The 20856-nt window shown below is 49.2% G+C and overlaps 1 protein-coding gene across 1 annotated transcript; it reads left to right on the plus strand.

Annotated features, from left to right (window-relative positions):
• Positions 1 to 1115: 1115 nt before the first annotated feature.
• Positions 1116 to 19074, plus strand: TRIM47 (tripartite motif containing 47). The gene is made up of 6 exons (XM_090060390.1): positions 1116 to 1781; positions 7575 to 7670; positions 8926 to 9156; positions 10502 to 10697; positions 11660 to 11734; positions 13553 to 19074. Exons 1-6 carry the CDS (start codon positions 1161 to 1163, stop codon positions 14176 to 14178), a joined length of 1845 nt encoding a protein of 614 aa, XP_089916516.1. The 5' UTR covers positions 1116 to 1160; the 3' UTR covers positions 14179 to 19074.
• Positions 19075 to 20856: the final 1782 nt, after the last annotated feature.

A 20856-nucleotide genomic window follows, 5' to 3' on the forward strand; every position in this document is an offset into this window, starting at 1 on the left:
ACTAGGGAGCCACACTGGAGCAATGTTCCTGTTGCAAAAGCCTCGGGAAGACCCTGCCAGCACAGAACATGTCTAGATGCTCTGGAGCCCTGGTGGAAATCAGGGTTTACCTTGTGAATGGCACTGCAGAAAAAGTGCTAATATTGTGCAACACCCTTAAAAGCATCTTCTGGCACCCGGCTGAGCATCGCTGAGCTCAGCAAGCTCCCGGAGCACTCTCTCATGATCAGGAGGGCCTCCTGCCTCCCCTGGTAAGCAGCCCTGCCTTCAGCCTGCCAATGGAGCATCTGGTTGGTTTTATAATGTGCAGATCGACCCTGCCTTCAGCCGGCTTGTCAGGGGGGAGCAGGAATCTCTCCTGATATAGCTCCCCAAGAGGCTGCTTAGCTCAGTGATGTCTAGCCCCTCCGGGTTAGAGGGATGTGTGTGGACACATTCCCACCCTGCCACCAGGGTAAAAGGATGTGTGGAGTGGACACATCCCCCAACCCCAGGCTAGGGGGTTGTGTGTGGATACACCCTGCCAGGCTAGAGGGGTATGCGTGGACATATCCCCCTCAGGCTAGCGGGCTGTGTGGAGATATCCCCCTCAGGCTAGAGGGATATGCGTGGACATATCCCCCTCAGGCTAGAGGGGTATGCGTGGACATATCCCCCTCAGGCTAGCAGGCTGTGTGGAGATATCCCCCTCAGGCTAGCGGGCTGTGTGGAGATATCCCCCTCAGGCTAGAGGGGTATGCGTGGACATATCCCCCTCAGGCTAGCAGGCTGTGTGGAGATATCCCCCTCAGGCTAGCGGGCTGTGTGGAGATATCCCCCTCAGGCTAGAGGGATATGCGTGGACATATCCCCCTCAGGCTAGCGGGCTGTGTGGACATATCCCCCTCAGGCTAGAGGGGTATGCGTGGACATATCCCCCTCAGGCTAGAGGGGTATGCGTGGACATATCCCCCTCAGGCTAGCGGGCTGCGTGGACCCCCCGCCCCGGCCGGGCCGCGCCGGGCGGTGGGAGGGCCCCGAGCTGAGGCGAGTCCGGCGCAGAGCTCCCCGCTCCTTCCCGCGGTGAGGGGAGGGGAGGGGAGGGGAGGCCGGGGCAGGCGCCGCCCTTGCTCAGCCCGGCCCCCGATCCCGGCGCGGGCGGGCGGGAGGCAGGAGGCGGCATGGAGGGCGGCGGCCCCCCTAGCCCGGCCGACGGCCCGTTCGCCTGCCCCATCTGCCTGGAGGCGCTGCGGGACCCGGTGACGCTGCCGTGCGGACACAACTTCTGCCTGCGCTGCCTGGGCGCGCACCGCGACGGGCCGGCGCCGGGCGCCCCGCGCTGCCCGCTCTGCCAGGAGCCCTTCCCGCCCGGGCTGCGGCTCCGCAAGAACCACGCGCTGAGCGAGCTGCTGCAGCTGCGCCGCCCCATGGCGCCGGGGCCCGAGCCCGAGGCCGAGCCCGAGCCCGAGGCCGGGGCCGGGCCGCAGGCGGACGCCGAGGGCCCGGTGCTGTGCGACGTGTGCCCGGCGGGGCAGGCGGCGGCGGCGGCGCGCTCGTGCCTGGTGTGCCTGGCCTCCTTCTGCTCCGCGCACCTGCAGCCGCACCGCGCCAGCGCCGCCTTCCGCGCGCACCGCCTCGCGCCGCCGCTGCGCCGCCTCGAGGAGCGGCTGTGCCGCCGCCACCTGCGGCCCCTCGACGCCTACTGCCGCGCCTGCCCCGCCGCCGTGTGCCCACTCTGCCGCGCCCAGGACCACCGCGCCCACGACGTCGTGCCCCTCGAGCAGGAGCGCGACCTCCAGGAGGTAGCGGGCCTGCAGGGCCGGGGTCTGGGCACGCTGGCAGCCCTGGCGTCTGGAGGGGGAGGTCGAACTGCACCTGGAGATCAGGAGCGAGGGATGCTGGCATGGGGCGCCCTGGGCTGGGGAAGCAGGTGCTGGGAGCCTGGATTCAGAGGGACAGGGCAGGCTGAGCACAGAGATCCAGGGCCCAGGGTCATCGGTGTGGGATCTCTAGGCTTGGGGGACCACCAGAGCTGTGGGGAACCAGGGGCAGGGCACTGGGAACTGGAATCCAGGGATCTGGAGGGCCGGGTCGAGCTGGGATCTGGGGATATCAGCAGAGCTGGCCTGGGAGCTGGGATTCAGGGGATCTGGAGGGAGCCCTGAGTAGGGGAGGTAGGGAGCTGGGAGCCGGGAGCCAGAAGGACAGGTCAAGCTGCTTGTGGAGATCCAGGGGCATGGGCAGGGCTGGCGTGGGGAGCTCAGAGCTGGGGCTGGGAGCCAGGGAATCTGCAGAGCTGATGTGGGAAGCTCGGGGCTGGGGAAGCAGGGTGCTGAGAGCCAAGATCTCAGGTGTCAGTAGAGTTGGCATGGGGAGCCCTGGGCCGAGGGGAGCTAGGAGCCCGGATCTGGGGTATCAGCGGAGCTGGCTTGGGGAGCCCAGGGCAGGGCAGGACTTGCAAGCTGAGATCAGAGGACTGGGTTGCGGTGCGGGTGGAGAACAGTCCCAAGCTGGAATCGCAGAGGGGCTGCCGGAGGACTGCAGGGCAGTGGCAGAGCCGCGTGTTCAGAACAACCTTGGGGGCAGGGCTGAGTGGCGTCTCAGAGGTGTAGGTGGGGAATAACCCCAGGATGGAAGGGCAGAGGGGCTGTGGGTTAGCACTGAGGAGCACGGGCAAGGTCATGTGTAGGTGAGCTGCAGCTGTGGGGAGCGGCTGAAATGCATTTGCAAAGCTGCGTGTCCTGACGTCCCACACTGGGGCTCAGTTCTGGATTTGAGGGGAAGGGATGCTGCGGGTAGGGATTGAGGGGCATTCACAGAACAGCCTTTAGGTGATTCCAGCACTGAAACAGCATCTGGGATCAGACAGCGGGTCGGGAAGGAGGCGGCAGAAGAGCTGTGAGGTGGCAAGATCCTAATATCAGTGACGCTGGTGGAGCAGCCTTGAAGAAGTCTGCAGGAAGCCGAAGGGCTGAAATAGCCACCGAGTTTAAAAAAAGGCCGGGTGGGTTGGTTGACTCATTCAGTTTAGGATCAAAGTCTGGCCCCTCGTGCCTTCATGGAATTAAAGTACCCAGCCCTGGTAACCCGTAGTGTTACACCGTAGGCAGTTCAGCATGTAGGTGAGACTCTTTCAACAGACAAGGGAGGACTTTGCCTTCAGGGGGAAAAAGTGTGTCTAAATCCCAGAACAAGCTGTGCTTGTTAACTTGAAAACAGGGCTCTGTCCTGCACAGTCTTTTGGCTCCACACCCAGCGAGGGGAAAAGGCCACATGCCAAAATTCAGGGGCAGAGAAGTTTTAAATTAAGAATAACAACCATTTCACCCAGCTACTGCCCTTGATTCCTCCGGAGCTGCCAGACACTTACACGTGCAAGAGATGTGGCGTGGAGGCTCGGGGAGGAGGCAAAGATAAAAGTCTAGGGAGATCCCTGTTCCTTCTGGAGATCCCAAGCCAGATCCATCCCTGGCATCACTCCCGTGCCTTGGCTGGGAGGAATTTTGTCCCTGCACGGCTCTTTCCCAGGTCCTTTATTTCCTTTGGCTCCGCTACTGGATTCCGCCCCTTGCTCTGTTGCGCTTTTGTGTTCTGTCAGCCGGGGCTTTTTCCGTCACTCCCATTCCCAGATGCGGCTGAGTCATCTTCCAAATTTTCACTCAAGCTGGGCCTGAGCTCTCAGTCTCAGTCTGGCTTCTTGGCAGCAGTGGGGAGAGTCCCTGATGTCAGAGAGAGGTAGCTGGCTGTGTTAGCCTGCAGTCAGCCAGAAGAGAGAGCAGGGGCCACCTTAGAGACGTGCATAAGCCTTTGTCGGTGGCAGCCTACTTTGTCAGATGCATTTGCAGTCCGTTCATAGCACCTGATGCAGCTTGTGACCAAGTTAGTCTCTAGATGCTGCCCTGTCTGATGTTGGAGAGGAAGGGCAGAATTGAACCGGGGGCTGGGCAGGTGCCCTCTGTTGGCTAGAATCAAAAGTGTCCGGCAAAGATCTTTTATTGCTAATGCTTAATGGAGAGTCTCCCGCAAAAGTGTGAATTTTGTTTCCGCTGTTGTCCTGGACACCAGGGGAAGAGAATTGACTTTTGCAACAGTCGTTAGGGTGGCAGGGATTTGGTTTAGTATAGTAGGGAGGCCTTAATTGGAATTATTCATTGTATTGCAGTAACATGTAGCAAGCGTTCTCATGGACCAGCTCCCTGTTGTCCTAAGCTCCATGCAGTCTCAGAGTAAGTGTAGCCCCAGCCCCAAGGAGCCTACAATTCAAGTCTAACTCCTATTTCAGCGGGTTCTTCAGCCACTGTCCTATTATGGAGAAGTCTTTCTGCCTTGATTATCCATGGCTGAGTGCTTCCAGCATGATTTGCACTGGTAGGCAGTTGATAAAGTCCAGACATAATTCACTAGCTTACATAATGGAAGTAGCTTTCTGTTACTGAACTTGAGGACAATATATGAGCAGCTTTTAGTTCAAAGAGCCAGGAGCTGGCAGATGGATCATCACTAGGCTCTGCCTTGTTACCCAGTGCTGAGGTATAGGTAGTTTTTTTCGAGCCAGTGGCTTTCATTCTTCTCATGGGGGTTGCTCCTTAGGGGGTCCTGCATTGCCCAAGTATCCCCCTCTCTTTCATGCATCAGCACATTCATTTCCCTTTTGTTCCAATCAGGACCCTTTATGTTGTATCCAGTTATTTTCTGACCATGTTTACTGCTTAAACAGCATCTAGAAGCAGCTTGACAGTTCCTCATTTTGGAAACTATCCATTTCTGTACAACTTCAATGAGATTCTCTTCCTTATTATAACTTTTGCAAGTGAACTAGGATCATGGAGAAGTAGGGCTGGAAGGGACTTCCAGAGCCCATCTAGTCTAGCCCGCTACCAGAAGCTAAGATCACCTGTATCCAATCCATGCCATACCAATCCCATGTCCAGCCTATTAGTAAAACTGCATTCCCTTGCAGTAGCAAAGGGCTTTGCAAAAGAACAGCAGCTGTTTCATGCAAGCCTAGATCTTAGTGCCTGCTCTGAATGCCAAGTACCTATGAGAATCCCATTCAGCTTAGCATAACCACCACCTTAATGGTACATGTTCTCATGTGTTTTCCCTATGCAAGTCTAATTTATAAGTAACCACATAGCACACTTCAGAACACAGTTTAGTTTACATGAGACTTAATTGCTTGTTACCCAACAGCAGTGGAAAGAACATTAAAAAAAGGAGAGTCCAAGAAGCTGTCAGTTGTAGCCAGACTATACACTTCCCACGGGACCTAGCATGTGTAGGCAGGCTGCTTGGAGTTGCTGTCTACTGGATGCTGTTGGCCCTTGGATGCTAATGTAGTTACTCACTGTGAATGGCCTTAGAGCATGGGATAGGAGGCCTGATATTGCCAAGGTGTGGCTTTTGCCTCTGCCCAGAGCTCCAGAGGGTTAGTCAGAGACAGCGCCGTGCACTGGAGGATGGGGGCAGTGGCAGGGCCAGCTCATGGACATAGAAGTGGCAGCCAGCAGCTGAGATGTCCTTAAACAGTCTGGAGCATTGTCACGTTCATGTTGGCCACCCTTCCTTTCCCTCTGAAAGGGTTCTGCAGCCTCCTCAGATAAGATCCCTCCCAAGTTCTGATTTCCTTGCTTTCTCGGCTGCTGGCACACACAACGCTGTTGATGTGGTCTGGCTGGCGGCTGGCTTTTTCCTTGAAGTGCTCATTCTGTGCTGCTTTCGATATGTTCAGTGGTTATGCAAACCCTCAAAAGACTGTTCACATGGAGCTGAGGTTGCAGTTACATGGCAGAAACCCAGGCTGCTTCCACCTCTCCAGCAAGGCAGAGCATCCTTCTCTAAGCTTCAGCCCTCTGATTGCAGGGAACATAGAGTTAACTTCCTCTCTGCCATTCATTTAATGGAGCATCACCCTGACAACATGATGCACAGAGCTAACATTAGAATGGCAGGAAGTGCAGAAAGAGGATGGTGCTTCTGATGTGGCACATTCACATGCTCAGATGCATGTGTTTTGTAATGAAGATAATGCTATTTTAAGGAACAACAAGAGGCTTTATGCTACGATGGTTGGGAGCGATCAAGAATGACGTGTGGCTGCAACACTTGTTCTGTATTTAACAGAAGTCTTGCATTTGATTTCCAGATGTTGTTTAAATGGAAGGTTGTTAAGGGTGTAGGGGTTGGGTGCAAGTGAGATGGGGGCAGTAGGACTCTTGATAGCTGGAAGCTGAATGACAACCCTCCGTGGCAGGTCTTAGCAAGCCTGTCTGATCCAGAAGCCAGGGCAACACTTTCAGTCTTTCTTCTGTCCCTTCTACAGTTTCTCCTGTCCCTTGACCGTCTTTCCTTCAGATCCCACCATATATCCCTTCTTACCCATGGTGGGGCACTGATTCCAAGTCCTAGAGGAGGAGGACATGGGTAATGTAGGTGAGGTGCAATAAGAGATGTCTGTAAAAGAGTTACTTGTGCCTTTCCATCTGTTGTTTTTTGCCTCCTGTCTACTCTGCTGCTGCTTCTAGTCTGACAGGAGAAGGAGGTGCATGTTGGGTGTGGTTGGCACAGAGCTAATTGTATTGCTCATGCTTAATGGAGAGTCTCCCACAAGAGTGTGAATTTTGTTCCTGCTGTTGTCCTGGACACCAGAGGGAGAGAACTGGCTTTTGTAACAGTTGTTAGGGTGGCAGGGATTTGGTTTGCTACAGTAGGGAGGCCTTAATTGGAATTATTGGTTGTATTGCGGCAACATCATGCTACCCTGCCCACTCCAGCAGTCTCCACCCAGTTGTTGCCACTTCCAAAGCCATCCTGTTTCACCTCCTCTATAAGTGTCCCTCTCCTCCCTACTCCCTCGTGATGGGCCTGGGAGGTCATCTCTCTTGGCCAGTGAACACAGGAGTGCGATGGAACATGCCTGGTGTTTTCCAAGCAGTGAGTCAGTGCTTGTTCAGAGTCCTTCTTGGCAGTGAAAATACCCTCACTGGCTATTGAGCAGTGACTAGGAGTAGGCATAAGGTGTGAACAGTGCAGCTGGTTACCTGTTAGCCTATAAAAAGGCTCCTTCCAATCAGGCAAACCCCTTGGTATGCCAGGCTTGGACTGCCATGCCACAGTGTTAGTTCCCACACATCTTTGCAAATATGAAGCCCAGATAGCTTCCTTGTGTCCCAGGAGAGCCCCAGTCCCGGAGACGGGCTCTAGCACAGGCTGAAGCAAGTCCACAGGTGTCTGCAGCATAGCTGCTCTTTGAGTTAGGAGTGAGCAAGAAAGGGCGAAGCTCCTGCAGGATTTGGGGAGGCCATTGCTTCAGAATCCTCCCACTCAATTTGTCTGAAACTTTGTAGGAAACTTCTCCCTTAGTCTCAGAGGCATCCTCCTGATTTTTCAGCCTGGTAGATTTTGATTTATAGAATTTAGAGGGAGGGTGAGGAACAAGGGTTAAAATGAAAACAGAGTTGTATGCTGAAATCTGGAGGATGCCTGTGGATCCCTGCAGACGATCTCTCTTGGAAGGCATGGGTCCCAAACATGCTTTCAGGTGTGACAGCTAATGGACCTGTCAGTAGTTCTGTTTTCCTCCTTTCTCTTGAAAGGCCCAGCGACCAAAAATCCTGAGCGATGTAGAGAATCAGCTGGATGAGCTGGGAGTCGTCATTGCACAGACTAGGAAGACTGTGGAACTCATCAAGGTAAGAGGACCTTGGCTCAGGGGTAAAGCTGAGCTTGGAAGGTCGGCTCCTGTCCACCTCCCCTCTGAATTCATCCTACAAGCACCCTCTGCTATTGGAAATAGGCAGGTCAGAGGTTGTCTTCAGGACACAGCACTACTCCTTGGTACCAGAGGTAGTTTTTTCATGAATATTAGGGCTGGAAGGGACCTCATGAAATCACTGAGTCCAGCCCACTGCCCAAGGGGCAGGAGGTCAGCAGGGGTCAGATCACTGCAGCTAAGCATTTCTTAAAGGCATCCAGAGCAGGTGCTTGCACCACTTCTGAGTGGAGTCTATTCCAGACTCTGGAGACTTGGACAGTAAAGAAGTTTTTACTTATGTCCAGATCAAAAGAGCTCAAGTGCTTTGGAACTGTGGTGATGATCACCCTAAACATGTGACGCCCCAATATCCATCTGATAGTGAGCGGCCTAACATGATGCATGGTCTCCAATCCTGGACAGTGCTCGTATAGGAGTGGAGAAAAGCCACTCTGCGAATGAAGGCACCAGTCTTTAGTTGATGCAAAGATGTCCCTCCCAGGAGGTTTACTGTTAGAGGTGGTTCCCAGAGCAGTGCTGTTCACAATTCCAGCCCTACACGCCCAAGTTATTTGCGGGGCAGTCACTCTAGGATCAAGTTGTCTTTTATCCATTCCTCTTTACTATTTCCAAGTTTCCTGAAGTCTGGGGTACTGATCTGTTAGGGAAGACACTGGACTACCCTACATAGATTTTAGCATCCTCTGTATCTATATGAGTGACAGCAAACCCAACTAGCAGAGAAAATACTGATGTGCCATTTCCAAGTGGGAGGGACCAGGGAAGTGAGGGATAAGGTGATTAAAATGACAGATGCAACAATATTCTGTGATTCACAAAGGAGCAGGGTGGGGTCCATTGGGTTCAGTTCTTGCCTCTGCTGTTGACTCACTGGCTGGCCTTGAGTGAGAACCTTTACCTCTGTATGGCCCCATTTCCCCATTGGTAACGTAAGAGGTATTGTGTAGCTCAAACCTTGCCCCTGCTGATTGAGGTGTGTTTTGGACACCCCTGAAGCTAAGCCAGTGTAGCATGTTGCACTTCAGCAAGTGGTGGCTTGTAATGGTACAGACAAGAACTTGGTGAACTGGGCTGCTTGTAATGTGGATGGAGATCCCTAGATGAAATGGAAATGGACACCTAGAAAAGGAAAAGACTGTCTATAAACACATTGCAAATCCCATTCTTCCCAGAGCACTGCCTTGAAGGAGAAGGACATAGTTAGCAAGCTCTTTGCTGTGGCAACCAAAGCTCTGGAGACCTTCCAGAAAGAGGTGGCTAGCTTCATTGAGGATGACGAGCAATCCATGTTGGCTGAGGCTGAAGAGTACCTCCGACAGAAGGAGGAGAGACGTGCCAAGCTAGCCCAATGCAAGCAGAACCTGGAGCAAGTTTCCAGCACGGATGCCCTTTGCTTCTTACAGGTGAGTTGGAACCACGCTAGGAGAGGGGCAAGGGAAAAGGAAGAATTAAACATCTCCATGACCTGGGGACCTAATTGCCTCACTCCAACTCGATTCACATAGACATTGAACAACACTTTAAAGCGCTCCCCCCAAGCTTAACACAGCTGTCGGTTAATCTATTATTCAACTAGAGCAGGGGTGGCCAACTTGTAACATTGGGATCCTCTGTGTGTGGCACGTAGCAGATTGAAGAGGGGACAAGCAGCATGGTGACATAGGGCAGGAGCAGAAAGCAGAACAGCAGACAAGGCAGGGAGCACAGGTAAGAGAGCAGAAGGCAAAGCAGTGGATTGGGTAGGGGAAGGGAATTTGAGTGGCATTCAGGAAAAGTATGGGACTTAATTTCTGGCATGCCTGCCTCCCACTGAATTAGTGTCCAGTGCAAAGCTTCTGAGGTCAATGGGAAGTTTCCCACGGACTCCTCCAGCGGGCTTTGGATTGGGCCTCCAGAGAGTAACTTTCTGTAGAACGGAGGGGAAGGGTTGTGGGAGTGGATGAAGTGGACAGTATTGAGGGCTGGTGTGGCTGGAGCAGAAAAGGACTGGGTGGCTGGTGTCCCTGGGGATGTCTTTATCCAGTGCTCTGATGTAATAGGATACAATGCTGAAGAGCAAAGGACCAGGAGCTGGCCAAGGGCAGAATAGGCTAGTGATCTCTAGTGGGAGTGACACTGCAGGCGTAAAAGGGATTTGGTTCTGCTGTATGGCAATGGGGACATTCATCAGGTCTGAGGTGAACAGAAATAGGAAGCAGAGAGGACAAGTGCTGGAGCTTGTGGGAAGAGGTGGCATGCAAAAGCGCAGGCCTGTTTTGTGTTGCATTTTTTTGGACCTGACTGGCTCTCAGCAGGCCTGGGATCAGGCTTTTCCAGTTGCCTCGAATTAGGAAGCTTGACCCCATTTTATAGGTCATGCATGAACCGAGTCACCTCTTGCCATTGTCCGAATGCTGAAGGGCAGCTGTTGTGAGCACATGCCATTCGTTAGTCTAACCACGGTGCGGCTCTTGGCTTGGGAGTAGCCTTTGCAGAGGAGCCTGTTTCCAGCTCTGGAACCGAGAGCGGGGACCTCTGTGGGAAAAGATCCTGTTCCATATGATTCTCTTGCTCCAGAGATGCCGTTGATTTAAGACAAGGTGCCAGGAACACGTGGCCAGAAAAGCAGTCTCCTCCCTGTTGCATGCATATCTGCATGCCAGGTCCTGGAGCGGCCCGCTGCCTAGCGTTTTGGGGAGGGTGTGGTTGTGGAACAACGCGCAGCCCAGGGTTGTTGAAATCTTTCGAAATCCTGTCTTTTTGACTCAGGAGTTCCAGGCGTTAAAAATAGCAGCCGAGGAAAATAATTCCCCAGGTCCAAGCTTCCAGAAGGAGCTGAGTTTCACTAAGTCCAGCCAGGTTGTGTGCGCTGTGAAGGAGCTGCTTGTGACGGCCTGCAAGAGCCAGTGGGACCAGCTGCTGGGGAAGGGGGCTGACGGGGCTGGCTTCCACGACATGCAAGAAGGTTTGTACTGCCCCAGCACATGCTAGCTCCCCTGAGCTCCAAGCCGCCCCCAGCATGTACAGGAAACACAGAAGCGCTGTGGACTCAGCATCAAGGTTTTATAAATAGCAAATGCATGCAGGAAACCAGGGTACCCAAGGGGATGGCCGTGGGGGATCTCTGGCCCCCTCCCTAGCAGCCTTGGAAGGCGTACAGCGTGGTTACTGTCCAAATGCATAATAATAGCTCTGCCTTGGCTGTCTGGTCTCGCACCTCGCTTTCATGGGCTTTATGAGTTTTCCGCGACGACTAGATAATCAAAAGGCAACAAACAGACATATTGCTAGGTGGGGCCCTGCGGTGGAGACAGCGCATCCAAGGCGGCCTCCTATGAAAGGGGACTTGTCTTTCGTGAACACAGACAAACCTCTTCACACAGGCGAGCTGTGTTCTCTGCGCTCTCCAGCCTGAGGGGGTTAAAAGGTTGAAGCTACTTGAGGCTCAGGCTGTTTTCCGGTGGTGGTTAAAAGCCCTGCTGTTCCTGTAGACCTGTCAGAGTCCCTGTGTATGGCTGCTGGTCGCTGTTAAGGCCAAGCCGACAGGCGCTGCTGGGCTTACTCAGCTCTAACCACCTCACCGTAGCATCATTACATGGCTTTCGGGACAGGGTTGGTTTGTTCGTCCTGAGCCTCCCTGTCTGCTCAGTCTGAAGGGGCTCCCCTTATGCATATTGTAGTGTCTTGCAGGCATTTTTTCCCCTTCTCTGCTTTATACGTTAAAAACATACCAGACCCCAGGCAGGCATGGGGAATGCACCCCGAACCTGAAGCAGGTCTCCCTGTGGGGTACACTTGAATATTGCACCTCACCTGGAAAGCCATCTAACCGCAGTAGCAAAAGCAGCATCAGTTTCTGATGGCTTGTCCGCTCCGTTGCCTTTGCTGTATATGTAACCTTCTGAAGTCTTTTTCTCTTCCTTGCAGTAATTGCTGAGCCCCCACTCCCAGATAAACCGAGCAATCCAGCCTGTTCAGAAACACGAGACTATTTCCTGAAATGTAAGACATTGACTTTTGCTTTGGCTTTTGTTGCTAAGGCCAGTGCTATGTTTTCCTTGTGTGCTGAAAGCCAGACAGCACGTAAACTTCCTGTTCTCACAACTGCTAATATCTGGAGCTGTTTGGTTGTGATAAATAATGTGTAGCTAAAGTTTGCTTTCTAACGAACGCCTGCAAAAACAGACTTATCTGTGGTGCTCTCAAAACAACCCTGAGAAAGCTGGTCAAGAATCTGTTGCTTGCAAAATATTTTCCACTTTATTCCCATTATTGTTTCATTTGATTCTCTCTTTAACTGGATTAGAACCCCTGCCACTATTTTATTTGTAGTCAGAAAAAGTGTAAGTCCATGTTTTGCTGTGATCTGTTTTTGTTCGCTTTCAGCGGATGAATGATTTGCTTGTTGACTAGACTGAGTGGCTAAAGAAAATTCTGAATAAGACAGACATGAAAAAGAGTCCAGGGAAAGGCCATGTTAACTAAAGAGGTTGAAAAGTTGCCCTATTCAGAGCTTGTTACTGACACTCAGAGTATTGTGTTGTGCTGGGTGAGCTGCCATAGAAAGATTGGTTGCATAGGTAAGAGTGCAAGGAAAGACTCGATTGAAACAAGAGGGACTGATTCTATTCAGACAGGGTGTGAGAGCCCTAACTTGCAGGTGTGGGAGGGGAGTGAAGCATGTGTTGTATGGAGCTACAGCTCTACTACATGTACATGTTGATGTTCTTTTTCTTCCCCTGACTCCATCCTCTACTTCTCACCCCTTTGAGCAGACCTGACCTTACAAATCCAAGGGTGAGCTTGTAGCATTAAGGCCTTCCAAGTCACACTGTGCAGAAGAAGGTGATCCTTTGCAAAAATAGGCTGAGCCCACTCCACTGGGAATGCAAAGACACTCCCATCCCCTTTTCTTTGACACTTTCCCATTTGTTTAGCAACCTCTTGCTTCAGAGATTTGTGTTATTCCTGGAGGGTGGGAGAGGCAGATATACTATAATCCATATTCCACTTGAGCTCCTGTTTTGTGAATGTCCATCGACCAGGTCCCCTGCTCCAACCTTTATCTCGCATTCCTGCTGCTCCAGGCACTAGTGGTCTGAGGCATGGTATCTGTAGGTCACCAGCTCCTGCCAGCAGTAAGGATATGTTAATCCCTTTGAAGTCAACTGCCACACACGGCTCTTAGTCAGATTCTCATTCTCAGGGGTTTAGTATCAGTTTGAGGGGGTATATAGTAGGGTTGGTGTTAGGCTTTTTTGTTGTTTTTTTTGGTAACATTTAAAAGCTTTGCATGGTTCCATGCATATGTTAAGTTGAGAAGTCACCTCCACTCTGTGCTAGCCAGAAAGCAGCCCTCTTTAGTACTCCCCTGCAATAATCATTCTGCCATTCTGTGGCTGATCTGTTTAATACATTGCCAGGTCAGGCATTGTATGTTGGATGCAATCAGCACAATTACTTTTTGTTTCTCTGTCCAGAGTTAAATTCCTGGGGTGGGGGAGGCAGGAAGTTCTCAGAGCAGGGCTCTGCTCTGGAATTCCCCTCTTGTGGTCTTTCTAAGCCCAGATGCAACATGCAGTGGTCAGGCTGTCTCTTGGGCCAGTGGCTGAATGGAGATTATTTGTCCTGGGGTCAAGGGATGGAAATGATTGTGTGGGGAGGAATCATTTTATAATAGGAATAGGCTTCGATGTTCTGATGATGGGAAAGAACCAGAGAGCACTAGCAAGAAAATAGAAGTGTTAGCACTGCAACTCATCACTTGGGAATCAAGGAAGGATCCCACTCTGATTCTCTCCCTTCTCCCCTTCTACCCAGTTGCCTTCATCATTGATTTGGACAGTGACACTGCAGACAAGTTCATCCAGCTCTTTGGAACCAAAGGGGCCAAACGCGTGCTCAATCCCATTGCCTACCCTGAGAGCTCAACCAGATTCATCAACTGCGAGCAGGTGCTGGGCGAAAACGTGATGAACCGGGGCAACTACTACTGGGAGGTGGAAATCATCGATGGCTGGGTGAGCATCGGGGTCATTACCGATGACTTCAACTCGCGGGAGTCCTATGACAGAGGTCGCCTCGGCAGGAATGAGAAGTCCTGCTGCCTACAGTGGAACGGACAGAACTACGTGGCCTGGTTCGGTGGCTTCGAATCTGTCATCCAGCAGCCATTCTTCCACACCATCGGGGTGTACCTAGAATACTCCGAGAAGGCCCTGACATTCTTCGGGGTCAAGGATTCCAAGATGACGTGTCTCCAGCAGCTCAAGGTCTCCCGCTTTAAGAAGGGCATGTTTGACCCGTTCCAAAACAAGATCAATCACCAGTTCCCATCCCTGTTCGCATATAACCTCAAACCAGCCTTTTTCCTTGAAAGCGTAGATGCCCACCTGCAGCTTGGGCCGCTGAAGAGGGACTGTGTGTCGGTGCTAAAGCGGAGGTAACTTGCAGGGTGTTTGGCACAGAGGAGACCCAAAATGCATCTTTCTTGTGATAGTTTGCTGTAGCTGTCATTCGCACTTGATAGCCTTCTCTAGCTGTGATGACTCCGCCTCTCCAGCCTGTGCTTTTGGTCACCCAGGGAATTAAGGAATAGAAGAAGCTTCCTGGTAGGTAGAAGCCCTGGGCTGGAACTCAGAGGAACCTGGGTTTTATTCTTGGTGCAGTCATCTGGCCTGCATGGTGACCCTAGGCAAGTCATAGCACTTCTCTGTGCCTTAGGTTTCCCACCTGTAAAATGAGGGCCAGGATTCAAAGTTCCTCAGTAAAGCGCTGCTCATGAAATGTACCAGTACAAGCTAAATATTGTGTGTGGGGTGGGGGGGAAGGTGTAAACTGGGCATTTTTTTAAGATGGGGCATCTTACCAGCTCCCCATGTGTGGCCTGGAGGAGATAATCTTACTGACCACTTGTACCATTGTTACTCTGCATTGTGCCTTATTAAGCACGATCAGGGAGGATGATTCAAAATGGACTTTCTGGAGGAAAGCTGCCTAGATGGCACAGTGTTCTACAAACACAGTACTTTATACAGCAGCACTATAATCTTCCCCAACACTGTTACCACTGTGCCTCACTCAGCCTTATCACAGAAGGCCCACGTCTGAGCATAAGAGCAAGCAAACAAATGTGATCTCATGACACATGGCAGGAAGCCCCCATTCCTACACTGATGAGGTCACATCTAGAGGGCTCCATTGTGTCCAAGCCAGCAAGATAAAATATCATCTCCTAGTGAGAAGATGCTGCTGGTACCCTTGGCTGGAGATACTAAGATACGTAGAAGTGGTTTTGCCATTTCACTTTTAATAGCTACATTATTAGGTGACCCTAGAAACGATTTATTTAGCCGATTGAAACATTTAAACTCATCTCTGCAGGATCTTTATTACATTTTTATGTTACAACTCTTCTTTGTGTGGAACTTCAGCACATTAAAATCCCAAGCTCCTAAAAGAAACCAATCGTACCTTAATTACAGTTGTACTCCCTGAGGTAGTTTATACAGGGTTAATAAACAAGTAATCATAGAATCAGAGGATAGGAAGGGATCTCAGAGGTCACTTAGTACAGTATCCTGCACAGCTGCTTATCCCTAAATTAACAGTCAATGTGTATCCAAAAATGTTAGTATGTCACATGGTTTCCGGTACGTCAGGAGGTGTTAAGGCTGTCAGCCATGGCAAAATGCAACCCATTGACCTGTTTGCCTCTCACAACCTATGATATTCCCATTGTACTCGGCCTTGGTGAGGCTGCAGCTGGAGTACCGTGGCCAGTTTTGGGCTCCATAATTCAAAAAGGATGTGGAGAACCTTGAGAGAGTTCAGAGAAGAGCCACGTGCATGATCAGAGGTCAGGAAAACAGACCTTATGATGAGAGGCTGAGAGCCATGGGACTCTTCAGCCTGGAAAAGCGCAGGCTCATGGGTGATCTGGTGGCCACCTACAAGTTTATCAGGGATGCTCACCAGGGTTTGGGAGAACGCCTGTTCACCAGAGCGCCCCAAAGGGTGACAAGGTCGAATGGTCACAAACTCCTCCATGACCATTTCAGGCTGGACATAAGGAAGAATTTCTTTACTGTCTAAGCCCCCAGGGCCTGGAACTGCCTGACGCCAGAGGTGGTTCAAGCACCTACTTTGAACGCCTTCAAGAGACATTTGGATGTTTATCTTGCTGGGATCTTATGACCCTGCTGACTTCCCTGCCCCAGGGCAGGGGCTGGACTCAATGATCTTCCGAGGTCCCTTCCAGCCCTACTGTCTGTGAATCTATGACAGTTAATTAGCCCTTTATTAATATTTTTTTCACCAATATATCTTGAATAGAAATTGTGAATAAATATCCTTTCTGGAAATGGTGGAAAGGGAAGTAGAATTTTCAGGATATTAGACAAGATTTCCTAAGACACTTTTCTCACACCTCCCCTATGAACACAATGGATGCAATGCATTACTGCCTGTTACATCAACGTACTGTAGTAATTCCATCTCCTCCCTGTCTCTATTACATACATTTCTGTAAGTTTATTTTTTCTAGTACTAGTTTATTACCTACCTCTTACAGCTTTCTGCGTACTATATTGTGTACTGTATACAAAGAGAAAAAATACATAGGGTCAAAATCAACCGTGGTGTAAGTGAGTCAAATTTTACCCACTTACAATGGGGATTATACATGTCTCATATATTCTCAAGATAGGTTACCTGGAATTAGGATGGTAAATATGTTGCAATACAGGTTTTCCCCGCCAACCACGGTTTTGAGTATCCACGCTTAATATTCTATATACCATTTTGTTGGCTACCACAGTATACAGTTTTGAGTAACCACGGTTTTCCGTGGCTGCACAACAGCATGCCATCTGTCATTTTTCGCTTAAGCCTTTTGTCTTGCCAACCATGGGAACTTTCAGGAACTTACTAACCCCAGTGGTTGGCAAGGGAAACCTGTATATTCAAGGAAAAGCCCTTGAAATACAGTGGTTCTTAACCATTTAAGGCTTAGAATGCATCCTTTCTTAGACTCAAGACAGCCCTCAGAAAATGCCAGCTCTTAGTTTTCACTTGTTTTTTGATTACAGAAAAATATTTGTCTTTTTATGGCAAAGAACTCAGGAAGCCCACAGCAGATCAGAATGTTTTAGTGCTATGGATTCCTATTTGAAATCTCTAGGTTTATATTGTGAATCATGTTTGCACACGTAATAGTGCTAATATTGCATGACATCCTGTGGCATCCTTGAAGAGATCTCAAGGCCATGTACCCCTGGTTGAGAACCACTGACTTAACCCTTAATAGAATTCTGTGATTAAAAGCAGCCCCAAATCAGGATACTCTGTTAAAAAGGCACTTATGCCCCCAAATACTGAAGCATGACAAGCCAACCTGCTGCAAGTAGTCAAAGGTGCACTAAATCTTCTCCAGGTCAGAACTCCTCTACATGGTGGCTCTTGAAATAATATGAGCAATAAAAAAAAGTATTAGGAAATTTTCCAAGTATGTTGGTGAAATGTTGGACCTGTTAAAGTTCATGGAAGTTTTGGCACCGGATTTGACAGAAACAGGATTTCGCTGCTCATGTTTTGAATCTTCCCAGAATAGCTTGTTGGATTTATGTCTAGCTTTTCCTGAAACCTCTACCTTGGCGTGAGACATCTATGACACATCATGGAAATTGCTTTAGTTTTTATGAAGTTGGAGGCGGTCAGAATTAATAAATTGATGTTCAAGCAAAAAACACTAGAATCAGCCTGAACTATGGAGAAGCCATAGTCCGTAATGTAGTGAGAGAAATAAGAAGTTAACCCATCTCTCTGCGTCTCTGCCTAATACTTTCAGTAAGGAGTAGAGGATATTTTCATAATGTCTTCAATGGGTCAATCTCTCCCTCATCTTGGACTGAATAATAATTCTTCCACATACCGCATTCCCCTCAGCTTCAAATGGAGCCTTGCCTTGTATGAGAACCACAGACTATGCCCCCTGTCCTATTTCAGATGAAAGGTGTTGATTGAATTTCTTCCGAGGATGAATGTTGGGCAGATGGTGCATTGGACACATGGGCACTCTCTGTATCCCAGTTGTCTGTAGTAAAGTTCTCACTGCCTCTGGTCCTCCTCCAGTATATTCACCAAGTAAAGGTGACCCTGAGTTTTTTGTCTTTCCCCTGTGTACCTGAATACGTGTCTCCCTACCCCATGCTTCAGCAGTGCATGACGTGGCAAACCCTGGAAAGTGACAATGTCTACCAGGTAGCAGATGAGTTAGAGCTGGATTCTCTTCCTGGATATACTGACTTGTTGAATGACCTTCGGTGAGTCTCCGTGCCTCTGTTTCTTCTGTGGTGTTATTAGTACCCAACTCTGAAAAGGCCTTTTGAGCCAACATTAAATTTCATTATAAACAGAGGGTATTGTTATATTATATTACTCTCCCTGTTGGCAGGGGACAAGACACTTTCTGAGATTGCATTACCCGTTTGGCAACTTAGGGAATGGATCTGCAAAGTGCAACGCAGGCCAGGAAGCTAAGGGGCTGGGTCCCCAATTCAGATGAGTTAACCATTGAAATCTTACTGTGGCACTTACACCATCCCTGCCTTTGGCCCTCTATCCCTGACTGCTTGGCTGGAGAGAGACTCCCCAAATCATCCATGCAACCAGTGTCCTTCTTAGCAGTGAGTAACACTGTCTACAGAGCCACAGTAGGGATTTGTGTGCACGGAGACACAGTGGGGCTGTTAGTCTTAACAAAAGGTAATAGAACAAATTAATTCACTTTATTGCATCTATAAAAAATGCTGCTTTTTGAAGAGGAAGGCTGTTCTTTCAGTCCATTTGGAAGTGATATAAATCCTCATGTTTTGGGGCATAAAGCAACCTGTAACTGAGGGGCATTAAGAAGAAACTTCTTGTGGGCAGATCATTAAACATTACTTTCTGAAGCATCTGGTCATCTTCAGAGGCAGGGTACTGAAATGCCTATATTTCCAACCTCTCCCCACCCCCCAAAAAAAAAAAAAAGCTTTGGGTGTAAAACTGGAATAATTTGGAAATTTGCATTGAACCACACCTGGATCTAAGCTCTGCTTTTCTCTGAGCAAAAAAGGGCAAATGCAGCAAGTGACTCTTCAGATAAATAGCATTGTGCAATTCTGAGCATATTTCTCTTGAGTTATTTTTGCCTTTACATAGTGATCATTTCTTTACTTAGGATTTTCCAAGTATACAATTACTGTGCATAGAGTTTTCCAGTGTGTGAGGAAACTGTAACAGAATAATATAATGATATTAAAGAATGTTAACTGCCATTAAACAATATACAGACACCAGAATGGGCTGTCTCTCCTTATGAATCAAAATGACTGAATTGCTTGATTGCCTTTTCTCGGTGTTTATTTTTCAGTCTTTAATACTTCTGGCTAAGGTAAAGGAGATTTGTCTTCTAAGTATATCTAATGGACTCAAGGAAAATGCCCATCTTCCCCATCTATTTGCTTTAGCAACAGAAGAATTGTGAGTGAACATATTAACACTACTACCCACATCCATTCAGGCCTCCAAAAATCACAAATTTGACTTAAAAAAAATCATGAAAATTTCACAAAAATTCTGAGTGCTTTTTTTATTTGCCTTTCTGGTTTTTGAGCCTTTTTAAGCCTTTCCCTGCATCCATCAGGGCTAGAATCTTACTTTTTTTAACATGAAATTTTTGTGTAATCGCATGTTTCTAGGAACAAGCTTTTTTAATGTGTGACTAAATTTTCAGTAATATCATGAGTGGGATATCATGAGTGGGCAACACTACAACAGCATTCCTCCAAAAGGAGGTTTCAAATGAAGCCAGATTTTTTAAAGTCAGTGAATATCTGGAGTGGAATAAACTTTGGTAACCTTTTTTTTTTTTTAAGGGGAAGCTGATGGGTTACAAAATGTGGATATTAGACATACAGATTTGCTCTTTGTCACTGGTAACTGTCTAGATGATGGCATGGCAGTTGATTTTTAAATCTGGCTGATTTTCCACAATTTATCTAGCTTAGTTTTTTGAAGCTTACATAAATCAGACAATGACAATGCACTAGCTGACTGCACTTTCTGGTTTTCAGATGTTAAGATGCTGTAGTGACGTGGGGTTTTGTGAGTCCTGCAGGAGAAAGCTTAAATTCAATAAACTGTGTTTTAACTAAAGTGAAGACTATTCGGAGAATATTTCTATTACCATTAGGCTTGGCAAAACTTTTATCCAAATTATCAGACAGTCCACCTTTTAAAAATGGTCCACCTTTTAAAAATTATCAGACAGCCCACCTTTTAAACCTTCTGTCTGTCTAGGTATTATACAGCGTTCATCGCCAAACTGTCCGAACACCATCATCATCACCCTGTCCTTAGTTGTCATAAAGGCAAAGAAAATGAATCCTGTTTACAACAGTGGTTCTCAATTGGGGGGGGGCCAGGAGTAGATTTCAGGGGGTTGACCCACCCCAGCATGGCATGAGGAGCAGCCTTGGCCCTTGTGGGGCTGAAGCAAGTCCTGAGGAGGGGAAGGAGGGGGGTTGCCCTACGCAGCCCCATGGCCTCCATCATGCGGGCGGTGCTGCAGACAGGCAGGTGAGGCTCTGTGCAGGTGAGTGTGGCCCCGGGGCTCCCCACTTGCTGCATTGGACCACGTGGGCAGGGCTGGGGAGCTGGGCAGTTGTGGCACAGGTGGGCCATGGAGATTTTATAGCATGCTGTGTGTAGGGGGGGGGGAGTCTCAAGAAGAGAAAGGTTGAGAACCTCTGGTTTAGAAGATGCCTTGTTCTTCCAGTTTCTTTAGCTTTGTTAGACGCAATGAACAGATGAGGCCTAATCTTGCAAGCCCAGAACTATTAGTAACGTTTCTTTTTGTGTTGAGTTTACTATACTTGCTGTTAGACAAGGACCAGATGTTGAATCACATATTTTATTTGTTTAAATAAAAACTGATGAGGATTATCAGCAAACACACTTGCAGCAGATGGGACCAAATTCCATTTATCCACAGTGCAAACAACTGCTATTTCAACTGTCTCACTCTAGCTTCTCAGTTCTGTCTTGGCCACCCACTATAAATAAAAAATAGCTTTGCCTCC

Source organism: Crocodylus siamensis, chromosome 8 (genome assembly GCF_052110815.1).
Source record: "Crocodylus siamensis isolate JL-2025a chromosome 8, ASM5211081v1, whole genome shotgun sequence".
NCBI lineage: Eukaryota > Metazoa > Chordata > Crocodylia > Crocodylidae > Crocodylus > Crocodylus siamensis.